At 42.5% G+C, this 20,357-nt stretch overlaps 1 protein-coding gene across 4 annotated transcripts in view; it reads right to left on the reverse strand.

Annotated features, from left to right (window-relative positions):
- KCNAB1 (potassium voltage-gated channel subfamily A regulatory beta subunit 1) overlaps window positions 1-20,357 on the reverse strand; it is a 555,572-nt gene that overhangs the window by 27,358 nt on the left and 507,857 nt on the right. For all 4 annotated transcript variants that reach the window (XM_068280851.1, XM_068280852.1, XM_068280853.1 and 1 more), the window contains exon 9: window positions 1,067-1,152. In XM_068280851.1, coding sequence (XP_068136952.1) covers window positions 1,067-1,152 — 86 coding nt within the window. The remainder of the gene's footprint in view (window positions 1-1,066; window positions 1,153-20,357) is intronic.

The following is a 20,357-nucleotide window of genomic DNA, read 5'->3' on the forward strand; positions in this document are numbered from 1 at the left end:
ACTTCCTCTCATGTCTCTCATTCACTCTTCTCTCTCTCTCTTTCATTAAACTGTCTTGCCATTGAATATGATTCATTTAAAAAAAAAGAGCTTTATGATTAGAACTTAGATGCATGCTGTCAGAGCCAAAGCAAAGGGGACATGGAGGAGATATGAAAGGGGTTCTGTAATGTAAAGGAAAGACCGAGACGTGATGGATAAGTAGTCTGTAGACACTGCCAGGTTTCCTCTCTTGAGGCACGCTGTAATGTAATGTGCTGTTATTGTCACTGTCGGTTTCTCTTCTTCCAGTAGAATGTTGAGTTTCCTCTCTTCATCTGAAGCTTCCCAATTGGTTAGTTTGGTATATGTGTTAAGTATAAAGTGGTTCAGAGTGAAGAAGGGTCTCTGGGATTTAATGATTTTGGTTTTCATTAGATTCATGGAAAAAAACCTATGTTGTGCCAGTTTTCAAGGGTCTCCAGACTGAGTTGGTTGACTTCGCCATGAAGCTACCTGAGTAGTGATTTAAAAATGAACCTCCTCATAAGAGAGGTTTATAATTGAGAGTGAGGCTGGGGGTGTGAGGATTGGGGGGGGGGGGAGGGGGGGCTCACCATTACTTACCAATGTGGTGCTGCTCCTCTGGCCCCCAGCCCATCGGTATTCTCCATCTTCTCAAGCTGACCGGCAGCTGAAGTCAACACAGTTGCTAGTGCTGTGGATGTGGTGCTAGATAAAGCTGTGCAGGGTGTGGATGTTACTGGTGGTATAGATGCTTTGGTAAGAATTCTGGTTTGTACATACTGAGAACATAATGTAGTGAGAAAGTTGAGGATTCTCTTATTCAGAATGCTGATGAACAGTCTTCCCAGTGTGTTGCTGCTCACGCTTACTTTCTCATTCTCTCAACCCCCCCTTCTTCTTTCTCATTCTCTCAACCCCTCCCCCTTTCCTTTCCCATTCTTTTCTTCCGTTTTCCATGATTCCTTCTCTAAATATATAAGATGTGTACTGCTTTAACAACATAATTTTGAAAACACGCATTGGCATAGTTGGAGAATAAAGTATTTAGTGTATACTGTACCATAATTTCCATTGCACTCCAGCGAGATGTTCCCCAGTACATTGCCATGCCTTGATTAATCACATAGGACATTGCCCTGACAATTTCTAGGAACAAGGTCAAATAAGAGTTCAATAGTGAAATATAATATCTTCAACACATTCAAAGGAAACTATTCAACACAAAGCTGTAAGTCACACATAAGGCAAATAATAACCACTTTTGAGGGTAGCAGGAAAAAAGGGCTCCGGCAGCTAGACTCTAATGCAATTATAGTTAATACTGCAAAAAAAAAAAGCAGAAAAAAGGGCGTCCAATAAATATTGTCAACAACATTAGAAAATTACAGCTTTTGAAATATGTTATCATTTTAGAAGCCTGCAACGTTATAGTTTTTGTCATATTTTGTTTGTATATACAGACTTTACGTTATCAAAGATTTTTTTTGTTTCTATGTGTAAAAGGGTGTTTCTGCAGAGGTAGTGGTTAGGGTTGAGCACCATCAAGGGGAGGGCTTAGGGTTAGGCACCACCCGGGTGGCGGTTAGTTTTACACAACACAGGTGGGGGGGGGGGGGCAGGGTAGTTAATATCTTTTTGTTTATTATCTCCTGTCTGTTTTTAAAATGGTATTTATCGTTAACCAAGTTTGACGACAATGTTTTTTGTTATTAAGATTTCGTTATCCACTGGCGCCAAATCGTTATCCAGCTGGGCCCTTTTTCCCTGGCGCCCTTTTTTCTTGCACGCCTTTTGAGATTTATCCTGCTATATACAGTGGGGACATTAGATTGTGTGTCCCTCTGAGGAACAGGGAGTGATTCTCAATGTTTCTGTAAACCGCTGTTGAATACATGTACAGCTAATAGTACATCATATGTCTTACTGCAGGCTGTCAGTATACACTATTACCCAATATCTGTAGATGTCAGTGGAACTCAGCGCTGCGTAATATGTTGCTGCTTTATAAATACAATAAATAAATAAACTAGTATACATTCTGTGGTAAACAGAACTGAGATCAGCTTGCTACTGGTTGAAGTGTACCTGTAATGTATTGGGAAAAATTACAAATCACTCACAATGGCTAATGGAAACATATCTGTCCCTAAAACAACCTTCAATGTGGCCTACAAACACTATAATAAACTAATTATATCTGTGACCCTTCTATGATGGAGGCAGCCATATTGTTTACTCTGCCTGGTGATATGTCATGTATGCTCCCCAGGCCATGCATACAATACATGCTACAGATGACATTATGCCGGGACAGTACCTCTGAGGCAGACCTTGAATTGTTTTACCTAGGCAAATTGTCTGATGGAAAGCTCTCCTCTGGGAATTGTTTTTTATCTTACCACAGAACCATAACATTTCTCAGCAAAGAATGCTAATAAGAAATATTGTGATATGAAAGCAATTTATATATGCAGACATGAAATGTAGGTGAGAGGTCTCAGCAGCACAGCAATGAAGAAACAGCAATGCACGCCTTAAGGTTAATAATCTGCCACATGCCGGTACAGTAACAATTTACTCTGCTACATCAGTCCATTATGTATAATAAATATAGCACAAAGCACAGGAAGGAGAAAGCACATAGAGCACACTGAGCTAAACCTATCTATACATTCCACTGCTGTAAAGCATGTACTGGTAATTCCATATAATGAAAATTCAGTCATACAACTTCCTTAGATGAAATTCCAGAGCCCAAGTCCAAGGTCAATGTTTTGTTCCTTAATGCGCTCCTGCATCCAACGAGACATGGTATGCTGAAGGTAAGCCATATTGTGCACAGCCTTACCTACCTCACAATGACAGTTTTAGTGTAGAAAGCTAAAAGGGTCCTTTAATATCCTGCACTTCCTGGTACAGAAGGATTGTAGCCACACTCTACAGCTTTCACATCACCATACAGCTGAAGCTGGCTTACTGTCATATCATGTGGGTGGAATTTTAGGGTTGACCATGCTCTACAGTGATTTGGCCCCACCCACCTAAAGCCCTGTATACACCAGGTGATCTCCAGGATATCTCTGTTGCCCGGCAGGAATCCCTTGGGCTCCAGAGCACTGCAGACGCTGTACAGATGCGTCATCAGCCTCCAGGCTAGTAACATGTTTGTTCCTATGTGGGAATCCAAACCAAAGAAAAAGACATCCATATTGGAGCTAATAATCAACCGTTGCACAGCGTCTTGCAAATGTATTCAATATCTTACTTAGTGCCAAAAACCATGAAAACAATTAAAAACAAAGCGAGAAGAGAACCCGAGGTGGGATTTAATTATGTTACTGGGGCACAGAGGCTGGTTGTGCACACTAAGACCAGCCTCCGTTGCCCCATGGTGTGCCTCCATGTCCCCCTGCGCGCCGATATACCCCCCGCAGTGCTGGCGACACGCAGCGCGTTGCCAGCACAATGTTTACCTATGCGCTGTCAGTCAGCGCCGCTCCTCCGCATCGGCGCTACCCGCCCACGTCACTTCCCTCCTATCAGCGGGAGGGAAGGGACACGGGCGGGTAGCGGCGCGCAGGGGGGTCCTGGAGGCACACCATGGGGCAACGGAGGCTGGTCTTAGTGTGCACAACCAGCCTCTGTGCCCCAGTAACATAATTAAATCCCACATCGGGTTCTCTTTAAGAACTAAAAAGAGATTGTTATAAGGGGGTAAATGATGAATCACACTTTAATTAAGTACACTATATCAGGTTATATTGCCCGGGGTGGAGGGTGAACAAGAGGTGTGCAATGGAGGAGATTCTCCCAGATGGGAGAGAGGAGAGGACAATGTGATTGGATGGTGCTCAGGTGGCAGGAATCACTAAAGATCCAGCATCAAGATCCAGATGGATCTTTACCAGACGTTATGGCCGGTGTACACAACCTGGTTTAGCTCAAGATCCTTGGCCAATCAAGTCTTTATTGTCCACCACAGCCATGTTCAAACCAGCATGTGTTGCTCTGCATTGCCTCTGTTGGCTTTCATTTCAGTTTGCAGCCTGGAGCGCTGTCACTTTGATGTTTACCTAGAATCAGATAGGTGAGCGGGAAGCATGTTTTTTCTTTAGGGCGGAGGGGGAGGGGGGAAGTTGGCCACACTTGCTTTTCACCCATATGACTATAAACAATATAGCCAAATAGTTTTATTTTTAATTTTATTTAAAACATTTTTCTTTCTTAATGGATCACATCTGATTTTATATACATGAGTGTTTACAATATTACAGATTATTTTACAGGGTAAAGAAATGAACACATAAATGGCTTGTATTTGTAGTGATGGTCATGTCTAGAAGAACTAGTGGAGAAGCATGTGATTAGTTTGGTCAGGTGATAGATATGTAAGTCTCTGATTTGCTAGTCATGACCATGTGGTAAAGCAGGATGTGATCACAGCAAATCAGAGCATTGCAAATCTATCAGCTGATCAAACAAATCACATGCTTCTCCACGAGTTCTCCTAGACATGACTATCACTATTTAACCCATTAGTAGCTTCAAAGGAATTGTCTTGTTTGAGATAAGTGCACTGCTTTTGACCTCAGCTGCCAGAACGAGTGCTCTAAATTCTTGGAATGCTTTGATGTCTCTCTGCTAGCAGAGGATGTAGAAACTGAAAGCAGAAGTTCTCTGTTATTGTCTCACGCTGCCACCTAGTGACAAGTGGCCAAAAACACACATTACAGCAGTACCCATAAGAAGCAAGGAAATGTAACAAATAAGAAATAAAGAAATGTGTTAAAATAAATTGGCCGGGAGCACTTACAAGCCTCTAACTAAATTAGCTGCTAAAGGGTTAAATGTATGGAAATGGAATTACATGCTTTCAATATGAAAGTGAGGGTTTAGCACCATACATCCCAACTGCTTCCTCCTTCTTCCTTTAGATGACAGGTCTGCTTTGAAACACACAATCACACTGCACATTGTACTGCCGAATGTAGCCGATAAAGCTGTCAACATAGATATACTTTATTAAATGTGATTTTTTTATTTATAAAGGTGAATATTTATCTCCCAGTTTTTTGTACATCTGAAACCATAAAATATTATTAAGACTCCTATATCCTGGTGTCTGGGATATTTCATGCTGAATCCATTCCGTGGCAAACTGTAAAACTAGACTCGGTAAGTGCAGTGCAACATTCTGGCCTCTGCAGTCTGCCAGTATTTATTACTTTCCCTTGAAAAATCAATTGTATTCTTGGCCCATTTATTTGCTGACTTGCACCCATTGGGCCGCATAAGGAATGAACTATTAATTTGTTGCTATGAAGATCAGTAGTTATCCTCTCACACACTAGAGGGCAGTGTTGTTACAAAATACCAACTGTTTGATGTTTTCTATTGTGACAATTTACAACTGCATATTAATTGAGCGGAAATGTATTTTCATTCACTTTGATGGAAAGGAAATCTTGGTAGCAGTAATGTATTTATTTTCTTTGCAATAGTCAGTTAATTTACTGACTACTCAAATTTGTAGCATGCTAGTGTGGCCTGTTTGCAAAGCACTTGTTTCCCAGATTGCAACCATGTAAAATAAAACATTTGTCAGCAATCATGTTCCTTTCACAAAAACCTGTCACAGGCCTAACGCAACAAGTTGTCATTTTCACCCGCTCACAGCACTTACTATCCTCAAAATCACTTTATTATTTACCGTACTTGTTTTCATTTTCATTCATATTACTGAGAATCTGTTCACAAACTTTAGGCCCAGCTGTAGGCAAATATCTAGATTTATAATCTGACAGGAAAGTGATTGAAATGCTCATGTTTTCTGTGTAAAATGAGCAAATTGCTCAGATGAAGGAGATACTGTAATGAAGACTGTGTAAGTTTGGAACAGCATCATAATTTTGTTCAGAATGCCAAAGGGCGAAGCACAGACAGATATTTTTGAGACCATAGCAGATTGCAGCTCTGAAGGTCTGTGATACAGGAAGTCACTGGTGAAGGGGCTCCTGACCTGGTGAAAGCCATTTTAAAAGTGATTTACTATTATGTATGTATTTTAACCCATCAAGGATCTTATACACTGATAAAAACAAGCTGTGCCAATAAATACTTATGCTGGACCAGGAAATACTGTAGGTCATCAATTCCTGCTTACACAAAGTAACTGTTTGGCTGCCGTAAAAATAAGCCTCCCATCAGGCAACACATTTAAGTTAGGGCTCTTTCACATGGACGGCTGAACTTGCTGTTTCCAGCTTCAGTTTCATGCAGCCAAATGGTAGGGTTTGTAATCTCATGCAATAGCGTTTCACATGTCATGGTTACCCAGCAGGAGGAAACAGCATCATGTATCGTCTGTGGCTATGCTCATATGGGACTTCAGGAGACAGATGCCTCCCAACAGGTTCATGGGAGAAGCTAAGTTGGACAGCACAGTGGCATAGTGGATAGCACTCTCGCCTTGTAGCACTGGGTCCCCGGTTTGAATCTCAGCCAGGGCACTATCTGCATAGGGTTTGTATGTTCTCAGCACGGGTTTCCTCTGGTCTCTCTGGTTTTCTCCTCAATCCCAAAAACATACAGATAAGTTAATTGACTTCCCCAAAAATTGCCCTAGGCTACACTCACTACATACATAAGGCCCCTACACACGTCGGATTTTCCCGAACGACGGGTCGTTTGAACGTCCCGTCGTTCAGTCGTCCGCACGCCAAATCGGGCGTGTGTACAGTCCGTCGTTCGGGTGATAAGACTGGTCTTCAAAATCAGTCTTATCACCCGAACTACGGACTCTACACACGCCCGATTTGGCGTGCGGACGACTGAACGACGGGACGTTCAAACGACCCGTCGTTCGGGAAAATCCGACGTGTGTATGGGCCTATAGACATATGACTCCTAGGAACAGTTAGTGACAAGGACAATATACTCTGTAAAGCACTGCGGATGATGTTGGTTCTATATAAATACTAAATAATAATAATACCAGTTGGTAAATTCTATGACATTTAGGGAGTTGAGAGTGGCCTTCCTTGAGACTCCTACCAGCCCAGCAAAAAAAATGTCCGAAACACGGATAACAAACAGTTCAAGCTCTATCTTCTGCGCTCTGTTTCACAAAACTACAGAAATCCGGAGGGATAAGTGCAATGTCCTTATAATTGAAAAGACAACTTATGCTTCAGTCAATGGCAAACTTCTCCCATAAGGTATGTAGCTCATTGATTCATTCTGCTGACAAATTCTTTTCATAAATGAAGATCGGCTCCTTACTTTCATATTAATGTTGTCAAGCAATGCCTGCCTTGAAAATGATTGAGCATCACTAATTAAAGTGGCTACAAACATTAGAGTTCTGCAGTACAAACAAGGCAGAGAGCATTTATTTTAATGTGAGCCATTGATGTAAACATAAAGACGGCAGTTTTGTTATGGTTCAGTAATGTTTATGATGTAGTTAGTAGTACCCTAGTGCTTTAATTCAATGAATACAGGTTCATGCTAAACCCTGAGCCCCTTGCAGGTATTATGTAACTAAGCAATGTCTTCAGCTTTGAACTAAACCAAGCTTACTGCAGTGAAGCATGGACTCCTATCCAAGGGAAGGAAGGTTGGGGAGGGAAGGAAGGTTGGGGAGGGGGTGACTGGATTCAAATTCAGACAACACTGGTTCTCTCTATCATCATTAGTTCTCCTTCATTTTAACATTTAAAAATAAGAAATATTCCAATTTAAGCTATAGAAATAACATTTAGGGCTGGAATCAACTAGGAATTGCTGCAGCGCTTTTTAATTGCGCCAGCGCTGTGTGCAGCGATTCCCAGTCGGAGTGCGATCTCGTTTTGGCTCTGATTTGGAGATGCTGTACAGTAAACTATACAGCACTTCTAATTAGCATTTTTTTAACTAAATAAACGTCATTATACTTACCGGGTGTCACGATGTCCGGCTTCTGTCTGTAGCCCCGCCCCTAAAGGAAGAGGTCATAGGTGCTTTTCTAGGACCAATCAGAGAAGTGCCTGTGACCTCTTCTGCTAGGGCGGAGGCGTTACGGATGGAAGCCAGACATTGAGACACCTTGTAAGTATAATTAACTTTATTTAAAATTCAAATTGCTCCGCCCCCCAAATCACTTCAAAATCGCTTTTCAAATCGATTTTGCAGCCCTTCTATAAATAGCATTGAGCACTCAAAATGCTGCATGTCCTGCGCTTGCAATTAACCCTAATCGTACCAGTGGGTTCCTCACAATTACAAATACAATGGCAAAGTGTTTTGTGGAATCGCCAGCAATTGTGGGTGATCCAAAAACGGATCTCAAGGAACCCCTGAATTTATTTTGCAGGTGGCATGATCATTAAAAGCTAGTGTGGTTGTTTGTCACTACCCCCTATTACAGTGCCCTTCATTATAATGTCTCCTTATTCTAGTGCTTTTTATTAATGTGCTCATTATTATTCAGAATTGAATGCTTCTTTTTACAGTACCACATATTATAGTCCGCTCTCTATCATACTTTCCCCAACCCCCACCATGGGAAAAAATGCCAAGGATATGCTGCAGTGTACCCAAGGAACCCTGGGGTTCCAGGTTGAGAAAGCCTGCCTTAGAGTATATTAACCTGCCTTAGGTTGTAAATCCTCTAGCTAGCACTAGGCTAGCTAGTAAGAGTCTCCAGCACCCTCCGCTCCCCGCCAATCCCCCTGTTTATACGTTACCCCCCCTGGATCCAGCGATCGCGCAGCCTCCCGGCACAGCTCCGGTCTCTCTATAGGGAGGATCGGGTTTACGCATAATGTCGGCAACGTCATCTGCAATCCTCCCCATAGTGAAGACCAGAGCTGTGCGGGGAGGCTGCGTTGATTGCTAGATCCAGGCTGGGTAACGTATAAACATGGGAGCGGTGGGGATCGGGGGGTGCCAGAGACTTTTTCTAGCTAGCCCAATGCTAGCTAGAGGATTTACAACCATTAGGAACATTTATTATAAAATTGGGCAAAAAATAACAAAACCTCCTGAGCGGCGTAACGCTCAGGAGGTTAAACACATTTTCTGTAGAAAAAGATCTGTTTACAAAGATCTGTACATGAGTCCTGAAAGAGGGACAAATGAGGAAGAAAGAGTGACAGAGGGATTTAGTTTCCAAAAGAGGGATTGTCCCTCTGAAAAAGGGACAGTTGGGAGCTATGCATTCTTATAGCTAAAAACTATACCCTGTATGTTTACAGTGGCCTCAATTCACTAAGATCATGCTGGAGATAATAAGGCAAGAGAAAACTTACCTCCACAGAGTGAGAGTTATCTTATCTCTTCATCCCTTAAGTTACCTCCTTTGTAGTTATTTTCACACAAAGTTAATGAACACCCTGTTCTTTAACTTTGGAATTCTGGAGTTATTTTAAGGGTTGAAGAGTTAACTTAAAGACAGAAGAGTTAACTTTAGGTTTGCCTGAGGTAAAATGTTTCCTGAATACGACATGCCTCATCACCATGGTAATAGCTCTAGAAACATTATTAAAGACAGGAGGTAAGCTTGGTGAATTGAGGCCACGATCTGAAAATAACTGTCTTCTATACCGTGCACATACTCCAATGGGGCACAGGTGTTCAGAATTATTCAGTTAATTAACCTGCCTGGCGTTCTATTAAGATCGCCAGGCTGGCGATCGGACGTTTTTTTTTTAATTAAAAAAAAAACATTTCATGCAGCCAACTTAAAGTTGGCTGCATGAAATCCCACTAGAGGGCGCTCCTAATCCGCACTTCTGATCGCCTCCGGCGATCAGAAGTAACAAGAAGGGCCGCGATGAGCGGCCCTTCTTGTTTTGCTTTCCTCGCCGCCATGGCGACGAGCGGAGTGACGTCATGGACGTCAGCCGACGTCCTGACGTCAGCCGCCTCCGATCCAGCCCTTAGCGCTGGCCGGAACTGTTTGGTCCGGCTGCGCTGGGCTCGGGCGGCTGGGGGGACCCTCTTTCGCCGCTGCACGCGGCGGATCGCCGCGCTGCGGCGGCGATCAGGTAGCACACGCGCCTGGCAAAGTGCAGGCTGCGTGTGCTCATTTTTATTTCATTGAAATCGGCCCAGCAGGGCCTGAGCGGCACCCTCCGGCATCTCTGGACAAGCTCAGCTCGTCCAGAACGCTCAGGAGGTTATTTAGAGGAAGGCAAATGACAGAGGCCATTGCATATAAAATTGGCGCTACTGTTGAACATGGAGGGGGCTGCTATACTTGGCAAGGGACTAGTAAAGGGGGAAATAATGCACTTTGGTGGCTGCACCTCTGGAGGCAGCTCTGCATATTGCATTGTAGACGATAGATGGCCTCTGCATTCATTCCACAGACAAGCATTAAGATACTTTCTGCATTCATTGAGGCATCCAGAGGCTTCCCTCTCCCAAGGTAAGTATCTGAGCTTTTCTTGTTTAACCTCCTGGGCGATAATCCCGAGCTGAGCTCGGGGTATGCCGCCGCGGAGGATTTCTCAGGCCCTAGTGGCCTAGTGGCACTTTGCTAGCTGCGTGTACACGCCGATCGCGAAGGTTTGCTCTACCTGCATCTGTGCTCATATGCAGGTATGTGAAATGAATAAGTATTACTCTGAAACAAGAATAATTCAAACAGATGCCAAATATTGTACAAGAAAAGTTTTTATTCCTCTAAGGGAGGTGGATGTCCATTTTCCTCCAGCAGACAGACATGCTTGGTGTCACTTGTCACCATGTCTGTAGCGTAAAGGGGGTACCTTAGCTATAGGATGATGAAACTGCTTATGGACTGCAGCCAAAGTCCTCAGAAATCACAAGTGAATGAATTCTAAATCTCAATGAATAAACTGCAAACTGTAAATTTACTTTGATCTCTGATCAGGCATTAAACACTGTTTGTCATTAGTTTAATACATTGAAAGGATTGGATTAGCATGATAATAGACACAATCAGCACAACACGATGGATGATTATTCTGGAAAATGAAGTATAATTTGAGTAGTTAGGGAATGGGAAAGCTCCTTATGTCTGGCTTGCAGGAAGTATAACGCACACTAGTTGGATATGTGACAGGATGGGCAGGACATGATTACTACATCCTCCTCTGCTCGTGGTATCAGCATCATATTCTGGCAGCCACCCTACAGGCCTGTACACATAATTGACTGATGTCGCACGACAGGGATCAGGACGTGACCCCTCGGGCGATATCGCTGGGCTGGGGTTGTAGTGTTTTAATTTGGAGAAGCAGAGGGCAGACTGAGGGGCACTAACATGCCTTCATGCAGTGGGCGGGGCGAGCACAAGGATAGCTGTCACTCAGCTGAGTTGATCAACCTGGCGAATCGCTGGTCAAGGCTGCTGAACACACACTGGTATTAGCTTAGCTGACTTTAATCTAACGTATGTATGGGGCTTACCCATCCTTATCTGTAACTGGACTAAACACAAAAGCATTTATGACAGTAAAACCAAAACACATACAGAAACCACCCTGTAGAATTTCTAATGAGGACATCCAAGGCACAAATATAAGCACAGGTGTTAAACAAGACAACTCGAGCTGCCTAAATTCATACACTATCCTTCTAACATGGTTGCATATTGTATTTACACTTATAACAGGAATGTTCTCCGACAGACCAATTGTTCCCATCACAGTAGACGGCTCTGTTTATTTGCATACTCTTTATTTAACTAGATTTCTGTTTCCAGAAGAGGAAACACAGATGTGTTCCATAACGATTATATGAAGAAATATTCAATTATAACGTTATCTTGCTTTGAGTAGCAGAACACTGTTTAGAAGAAAACATGTATATTAGCTTTGAAATCTCTCTTCAGTAGTTTAGCAGAAGGGTATCTATAAGCGGAGCTGTGGGGGAAGGAATTTTGGGTGCACATTATCAGCGAATGTCTAAGTGCCGCCATAGGCACCCATTGAAACAGTGATTTTAAGGCACAATTTCTAGGAGCCCTTTTATAACGTATGCCTGTGGAGGTCCCAGCTACTTACTCACTCCAATACAAGGGTCCATCCTTCAGCTCAGGTGTTGTGTGGCCACAGTTATTATGGGGGGAAGGGATCAGGACAGCCACACATGTTATAGTTAGCCTCTAAGCTGCGGGGTCAGATAGAGAGAGGAATAAGGGATGTGAAGATTGGGGAAGGGATGGCAACCAACATTTTGTTGGGGGCCCTTAATTTGTAGTTACACTCCTATTTAGGCTAGTTAGATGGAGAGGCAGAAAACGAAACACGCGAGTCAAACCACTTCCACTAACGTGTACAGTAGCTCTCTCTGAGTGGACACGCAATTATTAAAATGAGATACATTTAGTTTCCATAAGAACAGCTATGTCAGTGGGCTGAGATATCCAAGTGTATAGAGATGAGTAAATCATTCATAATGCCAACTGAGGTAGGAACATTCACACCTACCTTCTCCCTAAAACTGCAGGCTGTAAGAAGTGTACCTGTTTATGCGTGTATGATTACATGATCACATTGATCAAATTGGGGTTCTTACTTGTTTGATGTAATCTTAAGTCCCCTTTATACCTTCAGTATCTCACTGGCTGGTGGCAATAGTATAATGTAAAAGGATGAGGTGATTTTCGGGTCACTGGAGCTAATTATCCTGTAATCATCCTGTTATAATCACGTCGGGCAGATCCTCAATGTTTGTGTCCATGTATTTGTACTGTTATATCTACTAAGGTGGACATAACCATCTTCCTTCTTTAAAATTAATATTGCTAACTCTGTAAGAGTGTATTACCATGAGAGAGGCAGCCATTGCCAGCAGTCAGAGAACCTTAACCCTGATGCAACCATCATCAGAGAGAGAGAGAGACAGACAGAGAGTGAGTCAGGGACAATGGTCTGTAGGTCACTAATCATAATGCTGACTGTTAATAATAAGTGTGTTGGTGTCACACAGACAGCGACAGTGGTAAGGGAACCTTTTGGTTCACACATAAATCTGCACATTTCTGGTCCAGTCCTGTCCTGGTTTGTCAGTTTTCTATCAGTTTTACCTGACCAGAAATGTACACCTTTTATGTGTGAACACACCCATAGAAACACATACAAAACTGATGTCTACTGTCAAAAACTGACAGGACAGGAGTGGAGACCTTTTTATGTGTGAACTAAACCGAACATTAAACTTTATGAGGTCTCATCAGTGAAACAGGCTGTGACAATGTTCATGACGGCCTTACACCAAATCTAATTGAAGCCCATTAGCATTGTCAAGTTTCCACACATCCCTAAATGTCTTATGGGCCCTTCTTCTGAGAAACGTTCTTGTCCAAAGTGAGTGCTGAAATCTGCTAAATCTTAAGACAGTAATATATTCTCTTTCCTTTAAGAAGCCCCCCAAACTCATAATTCTAGCAGTTATGTATACATCCATTGTGGAAACAAATATTGGCCTCGGTTGAGTGAATCTAGGTGTGAAGGAAACTTTATTGTTTTGCTCAGGATTTATCATTGCCCTGTAATCTGTCTTTGAAATGAAATTTTAATTACACACAGCTGGTGCATGTTATAAATTAGCTGATTATACATTACAGCACAAATTATAACAAGATAATGTCTGGTAAACAGATGTCCGTCCTGTACAAAATGTGTGATTTTTCGCGCTGTGTACAACTCTGGTACACTAACAAAAGGCTCATATACTCCTCTGGCTTTAGCGCACATGGTGCAGCCACTGACATACATATGGGCAGCATCACCAGATCACTCTCATGTAACCCTTGTTTAGATCAGACTGCTTGTTACTGACACACTGTACTATTCCCCACTGTTCTTATTTCCCAGTCACTGAGCACTTCCTGCAGACTTGAGACAGAATAACAAAGCAGCTGTCACTGGTCCAGCTTCCACAGTAAGGTACGGTTAGATGTCCTTGTGGGAGCCGGTTTATGCACCTGTCACTCAAGCATTGCTGGGAGCTGCGAGCGGAGGAGCTGAACAATGTAATAAATCCTGAGCTTGAGCCCCGGCCAATTGATTGTTCTGGCTATCCCTGTTATCATGTCTCTTCATATTATCGCATTACCATTTGCTGTGAACGTTCATGCTAGGAGGTTTCTAGCCATCCATAACGGAACTCGCCGAGTACAATTCAGGACAACACATGCTGACCAAAATTGTCGTACTTCACACAGATAAAGCAAGTCATATGTTTCCAATGTAATTAAAGGACCACTATTGCGGAAGTCTGTATGATTTTACAACACCTGCATAAAGAAAACCCTGAGAAGCCCAACCGTGAGATGGATCAGTTTGAAACCTGTCAGACCTGTCAGATTGTAACCACCTACTGTAAGTGACAGCGACATAGGAAAATACAGGAGGACCTTGGTTTGCAAGCATAATTTGTTCCAGAAACATGCTTGTAATCCAAAGCACTCTTATATCAAAGCAAATTTCCACATAAGAATTCATGGAAACCGAGTTGATTCGTTCCACAATCCAAAAACAGTTATAGTAAAATGGTAGTAAATAAAAAATGCAAACCATACTTTCACTATAACTATCAGAACCATTGCTATCTGTTGGCTCACCCCAACATTTCTTTTTGTGTGACCTTAACAAAGAATTTATCCAATTACAGTTACTTTTGAGGATTTCATGGAAATGTGATTTTGCACAGTCTCTACACTCAGAGTAAGTACAATTTTGTAGCACCAAAGGGAGAAGAACTAGTTGTGAGCTTAGTTGTGATGATGTGATGCATTTATACTTTTTTTTGCTTGTATATCAAAACGTTACTTGTGTATCAAGTCAAAATTTCACAACAATGTTTGCTTGTATAGCAAAGCACTCTTAAACCAAGTTACTCTCAATCCAAGGTTTTACTGTACCTATAAAAATGTATAGTGCATTTTATTCTGGATCATTTTATACGCATGAATTTTAAATTGTACAATTTTTCGCAATGGTGCTCCTTTAATTGATGCATTATAATAATGATCAGCATTGGAACCATGATCTTCCATTTTCCTAGTTCCAACCAGGATAATGGTGATTAACCACTTCAGTCCCAACGGTATCTATCCCCTTAAGAACCATAGGCTGCTGGTACAAAAAAAAAAAAAAAAAAAAAAAAAAACAGGCTTATTGACAACACGCTGCACAGACCCACCACTATATCCCATCGCGCCGCTTACCCATCACTGAAGCTCACTCACTCTGCCATCACTATGGCAGCAGAACTCTATGCAGTGGTTGTTGTGATCAGATTAAGGCAAGATTAAGCCTGACTGTTTAGTCTGCACTTCTTTATAAACAATGGTGAGCTCCCTGCGGTCAACAAAACCTCTGAATGGTCCTGAAGGGTAACTCAAGATTCAGATCATCCAAAGCTAACTGGTCAGTCAGTGTGGTGCACCGTGCAAACGTTCTAGTCAATCAACAACTTTGTTTTCACTGGAGCCAGCTGGTTTAGAGCCCATCTCTGATTGCATAACAGGCACTAATGAAGCAATCAGCGCTTCTCTGGGGGTATCCAGGGGTTAGGCCTTCACTTCAGCCACAGAGCCCTGTTCACGGCATCATACTGTATCACTAATGGGTCCCAGGGACCCCATTAGTGATTTATTTTAAAATCCCAATGTTTGTAGCTTTCAGCTGTACTTCAAGTGACATTGAACTTTAAAATTACTAACATTTAAAATAAAAACGGTCATGTCCCCACTGACTGCAGTGTATTTTAGTTTTGTGAAATGGTTTTATAGACATAGCTGATAAGTTTGTATTATATATTTGTTCAACATATACATGCTGCCACTCAGAAAAATCATCCAAAATCACAGTGCAACATACCACTGCTATGCTGATGACACCCAATTATATTTGTCATTCAAACTAGACATGACAGACCCCATTCCAAAAATAAACACACGCTTAGCTGAGCTTCAGGAGTGCATAAATGACAACTGGCATAAAATAAATGCTGACAAAACTGAGGTTCTTGTCTTCGGAGGCCAGCGACTAGCAGCGAAACAGCTCCAGACACAGTCAGCAACACTAAGGATAGGGAACTCAAACCTCACTAGCTCCAACACTGTGCACAGCTAAGGGAAAATTAAGCACCTCATTCCTTCAGAGGATCATCCAGCCCTAGTTCATCACATCATGACTGGATTATTGCAGTGTCCTCTATGCAGGCCTTCCAAATAAACTACACAGCCTGCAGCCAGTAAAGAATGCTGCCGCAAGTCTGTTAACAAGCTGACCCCTGCCATTGCCACATAACACCAACCCTGTGCTCATTACACTGGCAACTCATAAAATTTAGAACCCTCTTTAAAATTCATGACCAAGGCCCTGGATACCCGAAGGATTTGATACAAATTTGTTACACCTCCCACAACCTCAGATCATCAGGATCTAATAACTTAGCCACCCAGAGAGTACAAAAAGAAACCTTTGGAGCCAGAGCCTTCTGTTATGCTGCCCCTTTGGAACACCTTGCCACACCCAATCAAGACAGCTCCAACCTTGGAGGCGTTTAGATCAAAACTGAAAAGCCAACTGTTTGGTCTGATATTTATGATCACATAACTTTTACCTGATAGAACACATCACTATGTACTGATCTCAGACAAAGTAATGTGCTTTGGGTGCTACGGGAGAAAAGTGCTTTACCACTGGGTTTTTTTTTGTTTGGTTGTTTTTTTTTGCTGTTGTAGTTTGGACAGAAACAGCTACACCAATGAAGGGGCCCATACACTCAGCCGATTTGCTGGCCGACCGATCGATCCCGATCGATCGATCGATTGAAAATCGGTTGGCCAATCGACCGATCGATGGCCGATTTCGATCGATTTCGATGGATTTCCATCGAGCTGGCAGGATGGAAAATTTAGGTCGATCTGATGAGATTGCTTATCAGTTTGCATTGGCCTTAATGGAAATCTGATGGCAAAAAAATGCCATCAGGTCGAATTTCAATAGATTTCAAACTGAAATCTATTGGAATTCTATCCTGGTAAAAAATGTTCTAAAAACGCTTCAAATAGATCATCAGATGCATTTCTTATCTATCTGCTGCCAATCTGACGAGTGTATGGGCACCTTTAGAAGAGCACTTCTCGTTTCAGTGCAGTGACCAGTCAGGAGAGAAGTTTATGGATCAAACTTCCCACTGATGGTACATTAGCTGATCACTGCTCCAGTTTTGCACTGTCTGCAAACTGACAAGTATGATAAATCTCCCTCATATGCGATTTAACTGGATTGTAGTCACAAAAACTCCATAGCGGATCTTTTAATAAACAAGGCGCAGCTTGACTTGTACGCCTTGTACTAGTTCTGTTCTCTTTTTGTTTCCTATGTGCCCCCAGTGTATCGGCAACATCATTTTTTACCGTTCCACAAATGGGCACAGCTGAATATAAGGCTCCGGATGCCTGCTGCAGTGTTCCTCTGCACTGAGCAGTCACATAGACACAGCCACAGTATACTCAGCTGTGCATTTATTTGGTATATGCAGCAGTCACGTCAATGCTTAAACCTTAGAGTACTTGTCAGGATCATTTTATTTATTTGTTCCTAAAGAGACAAAAAAAAAAGGAAAGTCCTCATTTAGCATCCTCTGGCAGCCTGGTCCTGCAGCATTTCTGTATACTAATGCAATCATCCGTCATCCTTCCAGCCAAAAGATTAATGTGTAAGCATTTGGGGAGGATGACACAAGTTATCAGTTTCAATTTGTCCCCTTCAGCGCACATGCACAAAAAAGGCTTGGAATGCAGCTCATCTCTTGGCGTTTTCTCGCTTAGCGAGGTCTGTGTGACAGTGAAGTGCCTGGCTTGTTATGGATTATGTGAAACAAAAGCAACTCCCAGCACCAGCCCACATAATGCAGCACAGAGAAGGGGCTGCTGCTTCTGCACATCAATCCTCCACTATCGCCACCTAAAATTAAGATCTTCATTTACCTTCAGGCCACTGCAAGGAATTAGCTAGATAATATGCCTGACATTAGACAATGGAACAGTCTGATGCCAGCATTGTTTATGACTGGGTGCTTTGAGGTGCCATTACATGTTTTATGCCATATACATATAAAACAGAAGCCGTATCTTACCAGATGGTAATAATTATTCTTTCTTGGTGACGTCCATAGCAGCATACAGATAAGCTGCGTCATGCCCACTATCAAACCTCGTAGAGCCCTTTAACTTATAAACAAGCAGGTACCATTTTATTCACCAATGATTGGCCAGTTTAACCACCTCCATGTAGTATGAGGGCTAACAGATTGTGAATGCTAAAACCAATTGTGTAGGCAAATACTCATACTACATGGCAGTGGTAAAAGTGGCCAGTCATTGGCCGATCAAATTTGAAAGGCAGGGAACACACTTGTCTGTTTTCGTGCGCGTTTTCTGCACAGAAAAACTGAGAACTCATGTTCAATATAGGCTGAACAGAGGCGCCAACAGGATAAAAACAGTAATTAAAAAGTTAAAAGTTCGCTGAGGAGGCTGAGGAGAACTCATGTTAATCAATGGGCTAGCACACACTTAATATGTTGTTCGCGCGCAGAAAAAAAACTGACATTCTGCATCCTGATTCTGCACATTTTGTTAGTTTTCTCTATCAACTACATCAGCTGCTGTGAAAAAACGCGCGGTTTCCTGCATAGAAACACACTTGGTGTGCAGAAAAAGTATGCAGGAAAACGCGCGCAGAAAACTGAAAGACAAGTGTGTTCCCTGCCAAAGTGTGTAACAGGCTTTACAGAGGAACTTTATCCAAGGACCAATCAGTAGCTGATACCCCCTTTCCCATGAGAAATATTTACCTTTTCTCGAATAGATCATCGGGGGGACGGTGTCTGTGTGGCTGATATTGTGGTGAAAACCCCTCCCACAGTCAGTGTTTCTTCCCTGCGCATGAGTAAAGGGTAAAAAAGGAAAAAAAGGGTGCATGCGGCAAATGGACTAATTGGGTGTCGCAATGGGCGCCAATGTGAAATATATCGGTATTTGCGCACCGGAGAGGAAATATGGCCCCCAGGTAAATAGCAGGTGATGGTACAGCACCCGCTATATATCGGGCACCGCAGGCTCCAAAATGCTGATATTTTTAGGCCCCTATGGTGGTGCCTGAGAATTAGCTTTTTTGGCTTTTTTTTTTTTCCGCAAATGCATTGTATCTTGGGCAGTAGAAATGGGCACTTAGGTAGCTAGTGTGTGTGAGTTTAGGCAGGTGGTGTGTGTGTGTGTGGGGGGGAGGGGGTTTAAGGTTTAGGCATTAGCTAGGTAGTTTGAGTGGTTGTGAGGGTGTGTGTGTGTGTGGGGGGGGGGGGGGTGTTGGGGGGTTAAAGAGAAGCAGTCAGCTATACTATCTCAGGAAAAAAAACCTAAATATATATGTAGATAAATACTTGCTCTGCTTACATAACATATGTATTGCACTGTCCACGTTATGATTCCTGTGAATTTTATGAAGGAAATGTAGAGAATCCCATTCTAGACAGTTTCCATATTTACTGTGGCTATTTTGAAGCCAGTCGTGATGTAATATCCGCCCTTAGTCTCCTCTGCCTGATTTGCCCGTCCTTCACTATAGAATTGTTTCAGCATGAGAAATTTTGGCCAATCAGAGGGCAACAGAGGTGTGGGAGGAGAAAACAGGAGGGAAAGAGGCTTCAGCCAATCAGGCTGCATTAGTTAAGTCTGTAGAGTAGCAAAAAAAGACAACCCAGCTTGCCCTGCAGAAAAAACGTGCACAAAAATAGACAAGTGTGTCTGACTCACAGTATAGAGGTATAGGGAATACATTATATTCGAATCAGACCCATGGAGGGGCAACAAAGAGCTATAGGCTTAGTGAGAAGTGTAGGGGGAGGTAAGTTTTAGTTGTTAGGGTGGGGGGAGATTAGAGTTAGGGTGGCCACTAATGATCCAATCTTTTTCATCCAATCTTACCATTTCTATGTAATATAAGGTAACTGCCTGAAGTATCCATTCAGTATATTCACTCAATTTACCCTTATACTACATAGATTTGGTAAGATTGGATGAAAAAGATTGGATCAGTAGTGGCTACCATAAGGAATCAGAAAGCACGCATCATTAATCATGCACCCGCAGCCGGGAGTGCTCTGCGCACACTCAGAATGTAGCTGGGTCAGCGCCTGCGCACTAATGCTTGACCTGGCTGTGGGGGGGATGGTGTTTGCGCAATAATGGAGGGGAACGGAGGACTTTTTTACTTTTTCATTTAGCTCTGGTATCCTTCAAGAATTACATTTAGAGTTCCATGATTTTTGCATTGAAGTCTGTGGTGCTGACTGCCCACGTTAATTGCGAAGCCCCTGAC

Source organism: Hyperolius riggenbachi, chromosome 4 (genome assembly GCF_040937935.1).
Source record: "Hyperolius riggenbachi isolate aHypRig1 chromosome 4, aHypRig1.pri, whole genome shotgun sequence".
Lineage (NCBI taxonomy): Eukaryota > Metazoa > Chordata > Amphibia > Anura > Hyperoliidae > Hyperolius > Hyperolius riggenbachi.